Source organism: Callospermophilus lateralis, chromosome 6, assembly GCF_048772815.1.
Source record: "Callospermophilus lateralis isolate mCalLat2 chromosome 6, mCalLat2.hap1, whole genome shotgun sequence".
NCBI classification, from domain to species: domain Eukaryota; kingdom Metazoa; phylum Chordata; class Mammalia; order Rodentia; family Sciuridae; genus Callospermophilus; species Callospermophilus lateralis.
In genome coordinates this window covers 35,710,833-35,715,809 of record NC_135310.1, presented here as the reverse complement: position 1 = coordinate 35,715,809, position 4,977 = coordinate 35,710,833, and the positions used below count along the sequence as shown (strand labels likewise).

Below are 4,977 nucleotides of genomic sequence, written 5' to 3'. Positions count from 1 at the left end.
TGTATACCTAACCCTCCCAAGTCACACCCACAAGCAAAAAAAAAAAAAAAAAAAAAAAAAAAAATATTGGGGGACATAGGATAGAGGAGATGTGGCTTTGCTAAATAAATTTTAGAAGTAGATGTAGGCTCATTTTGCACCAGCTGAATACTTTGGACTAATTGGCATTGCAGTTTAAAGACAGAGGGCCAGTAGATTCACTCACTCTGGATTTTATGGTTTCTCTAGGCTTCTTATTGGCAAACTGCTGCTAGCATCCTCATGTGGTTTCCCATTATCAGTCTCTCACTACTGATCTCATCTACTTGAGACTAATTTTTCTAAAATAATAACAGTGGTATTTGCTTCATACTCCAGCACCTCTGAAGATGGAAAAGTGGAGCACATAGAATGCATTTGCCATCTTTCAAGACCCAGTCCACCCATCTAGCCTTGTTTACCTACTTGTCTCTGCAACACGGAGATGTGCATGTGAAAGGCAGGCCACATTCCTCCTCTTCTCCAGCCTGTTTGCTTTCCCTCAACCTTATCTAAAATGATGTTAAGTTGATATTTCACTGTGATAAATGTGGAAATGCTGTCTCCTACACGAAGCCTGTTGGAAAGGCCCTTCCTAATTGAAGCTTTCATTCTGGGAATTACCTCATTCTGCTTCATGTACATATGAGCTTTTTTGCTAGGTTTCAAGCTCCTTTCAGCTGTGACCAAATTTGCTCACCTTTGTATCTAGTTTGTTTCCCAGGGTCATAAGTGAGACTCATGGAGTATTGAAGACATTAGCACCAAGCCCCAATTTGCTAATCTGGGGGAGCCTTATTGACTCTGATTGAGCCTGACCAGGGCAGGCTGGCTGAGGAAACTGTGTGGTCCACCTGCTGTGCTGGGGATGGAACCCAGGGCCTTGCACATGGAGCCAAATGCTCTGCAGCTGAGCCATCCCTAACTCTCTTCTTTTGTTCCCAATACATTTGCCTACTCTTAAACTACATTTCTCTTCTTTCAAGCCCAACCTATTTACTGTGCTTGCCCACACAGAGGCTCAGTCCTTCCTATTTTCCACTTCTCACCTAAAATATTTCTTCTCTTCCAGCCCCACTTCCTCTGTCAACCTCAGGAATGGAAAGTGGCAGCGTTAGAAGACCATGTTTTTACAAGTGGTAGAGAACTAGAAATTTGCAAGGAATGCAATTAATTGTGGTTCTTTTTAAACCAAATGAAAGGCTTTTGCCCTTGTTTCCATTTCCTTCTGAAATCCATCAATTCAGAAGGATTTCAGACTGAGTCCTTAGCCTGCCATATGGAAATAAGGTGGCTGCTAGCTAATCTAAGCATTTTCTTCAAACATTTGATTTTTAGTTCAAGAAAATATAGGTCGACACTAAGCTTTGTTTTAGCCAAGGTTTGGGAGATATTTTTAAGATGTGGTGTTTTACTTTGATAAATTTTATCGACTAAGAGCTAGGGGCTACAATTTAGTTAGTTCTTCCAACATTAAACTATTTTAATCCTAGTTATAATTCCACAGAAGGCTTGATTTACTCAACAGCTTGCTAAAACTGTACATACTGTCCACAGCCTTGCTATTTAAACACAATTCAGAAATCATCAATAGAAATTCAAAAGGAGAGAGAACTCAACCTAGAAAATGATATTTGATGCCCTCTTGGAAATTTGCCTAAGACCTCATGGATCTTAAAATATCCTTTGTTTCCCTAAGAGACAAATTTGGCAGCTTGAGAACTATTTATTATAAAAACAAGACAGGTATTTTACCAAGTTCTAAAATGTTGCTTTTTTGGGGGGGGGATATTAATTTTGTTTGTTTATATTTTTTTACCACTTAAGTATATGAAGGTCATCCAGCAAATCCCAGAAAAGAATTATTCCCTTATTCAGCATTTTAACAAATTGTTGCTTAAGCACTGGTTCTGTACATACAAGGTACTACAATGAATGTTTCTGATCTTAAAAGTATGGATTAAATTTGGTGTTCAACCACAAGAAGTGAAAGAAATAAGACATTAACATGGCAAGTGCCACAGAAAACTTGCTCAAATGCTATGAGGAATGAGAGCATGTGTGGATGTAGATAGGAATCAGAATGCTTTATAAAGGAAGTAGAATGTGAGCTTTGATGACTAGCCAGATGTCAGTATGTGAACATGGGTGGCAGGAGGGATCTGGACAGAATGACAGAAACAGTCTTGAAAAAGTCTCAGGAATGGAGAATTAATGAGAAATAGGGAACATTGGATGGGTTTTGGTTGTATGCAAATTTTAAAAGGAAACACAGATTAGCTCAACCTGGAATGCCAGATTAGGTAGAGGGGAATATTTTCTCCATTGCTTCACTTTTTAAACAATTTCAAAAGTGTGTCATATGTAATCTGCCTTCTGTATATAAATTGGATCATCGGAAAAGAAACTGGAGTCTGGAAGGCTAGTTAAGAGGTCGTTGTAATGGTCTAATAGGAATGAATTAGAGCTTCATTAAGCTGGGAAGAGGAGGGTTGGAATAGAGGGTGGAGTTGAGAGACATTGTGTAAAGAATGTTTCTAGGAGTTAGAGCTAATGGGAAAAGGAAAGGAAGAAGAAAATGGGGATTAAGGAAAACTGTAAAGAGCCAGGCTTGAAAACTGAGCCATTAAAACAGTGAGGTCAAGCAAGACAGCTGGTATCTGGTGGAAGATGAGCTCAGCTTTGCTAACAGTGTGTGGATGTGGGTGTGTTCCCCAGTGGGCAGTTGAAAATGTGAAATCAAAACTCAGAATGTGACCAAAATGTAGATTTGGGACTCATCGGCATAAAGGAAATGGTGGGAGATGTAGGAGTGGATATGAATGCTGAGGGACAGTAGAGAAGAGAAAGTGGCCAAGCACAGGACTCTAGGGGAAGGTGGTCTACTTTTAGATGAGAGAAGAAGAGCCAAAACTGAAGCAGTCAGCAAGGTCAGGGTAGAACCAGGAGGACTCGGCATCATAAAAAACTGGGGAAGAAAGGAGAGACCAGTAATATCCATGGAAACAGAGGGGTAAGCAAGATGGAAATTGAGGGGGACATTAAATGTGGTTGTTGAGAGTTCATTGATGACAGGGATCTTGGAACAGTGAATTGCAAGAATGCATTCTAAGCCAGGGACATATTTAGATCATCATGTGTTTGTTTTCTTTTCAGAGTAAAAAGCTGAGCTATGATAGCCACTGGCGGAGTCATAACCGGCCTGGCCGCCTTGAAAAGGCAAGACTCTGCCAGATCACAGCAGCACGTCAACCTCAGCCCCTCGCCGGCTGCCCAGGAGCAGAAACCAGTCAGGCGGCGGCCGCGGGCCGATGTCGTGGTTGTTCGCGGCAAGATCCGGCTTTATTCCCCATCTGGATTTTTCCTCATTTTAGGAGTGCTTATCTCCATCATAGGAATTGCAATGGCCGTTCTTGGATATTGGCCCCAAAAAGAACATTTCATCGATGCTGAGACAACATTGTCAACAAATGAGACTCAGGTGATTCGGAACCAAGGCGGCGTGGTAGTTCGTTTCTTTGAGCAGCATCTGCATTCGGATAAAATGAAAATGCTTGGCCCCTTCACCATGGGGATTGGCATTTTCATTTTCATTTGTGCTAATGCCATTCTTCATGAAAACCGTGACAAAGAAACCAAAATCATACACATGAGGGACATCTACTCTACAGTCATTGACATCCACACGCTGAGAATCAAGGAGCAAAAGCATATGAATGGCATTTACTCGGGCTTAATGGGAGAATCAGAAGTGAAACAGAACGGGAGCTCCTGTCCCTCAAGATTGGCGACAAATGCGGTTGCCTCTTTCTCAGGTTTGCGCAGCAGTTTTCGAATGGACAGCTCCGTGGAGGAGGACGAACTGATGCTAAGTGAAAATAAGAGTTTGGGACATCTCATGCCCCCTTTGCTCTCGGACAGCTCTGTCTCTGTCTTTGGCCTCTATCCACCTCCATCCAAGGCAACGGAGGATAAAAGTAGCTGTTCCAAGAAATGTGAAACCAAGTCAATTGTGTCATCATCCATCAGTGCTTTTACACTGCCTGTGATCAAACTTAATAACTGTGTGATTGATGAGCCCAGTATAGACAACATCACTGAGGATGCCGATAACCTCAAAAGTAGGTCAAGGAATTTGTCAATGGATTCCCTTGTGGTCCCTTTGCCCAATACAGGTGAATCCTTCCAGGCAGCCAACACAATGCTTCCAAAGAATAATTTCATCGGGGAGTCCTTGTCCAGTCAGTACAAGTCCTCTGTGGCCCTTGGGCCTGGGGCGGGACAGCTCTTGTCTCCTGGGGCTGCTAGAAGACAGTTTGGCTCCAACACATCTTTACATTTACTCTCATCACACTCAAAATCCTTAGACTTGGACCGGGGTCCCTCCACTCTGACTGTTCAGGCAGAGCAAAGGAAACATCCAAGTTGGCCTCGGTTGGATCGAAGCAACAGCAAGGGATATATGAAACTAGAGAACAAAGAGGACCCCATGGATAGGTTGCTGGTGCCCCAAGCTGCAATCAAAAAAGACTTTACCAATAAGGAGAAGCTTCTTATGATTTCAAGATCTCACAATAACTTGAGTTTTGAACATGATGAGTTTTTGAGTAACAACCTAAAACGAGGAACTTCTGAAACAAGGTTTTAAAGTTTAAAAATATCATTTTCCAAGGGTATATATTTTAAAACTATTTTCACCAGTGTTTCCCTCTTAAAGCATTGGTTGTAAGCTTTTATAATCAAATGTTTTGTAGTGTATTACTGGCTGCTTAATTCTGTAATGGAGATGGTTGTGTGTTTGGGTTACTTAAGACTGCAGTACTCTAGATTAGCACATGTGATTTTGTTTTCTCCATTCCTTCAAAAGCATGATAGCTTTTAATGGTGTGAATACAGAATACTTGCATCAAAATTAAAACTTTGCTTTACTTTTAAGTTCATTCATTGATTGTCATAGTC

The 4,977-nt window shown here is 41.4% G+C and overlaps 1 protein-coding gene across 1 annotated transcript; it reads left to right on the top strand.

Annotated features, from left to right (window-relative positions):
* The first annotated feature begins 3,190 nt into the window (after nt 1-3,190).
* Tmem200a (transmembrane protein 200A) lies at nt 3,191-4,666 on the top strand. The gene has a single exon (XM_076860194.2). The coding sequence runs from the start codon at nt 3,191-3,193 to the stop codon at nt 4,664-4,666; it is 1,476 nt and encodes a 491-aa protein (XP_076716309.1).
* The last annotated feature ends 311 nt before the right edge of the window (nt 4,667-4,977 follow it).

Bases quoted from the DNA above. Each gene is read 5' to 3' on its own strand.
- Tmem200a (XM_076860194.2), top strand. From the start codon at position 3,191: ATGATAGCCACTGGCGGAGTCATAACCGGCCTGGCCGCCTTGAAAAGG.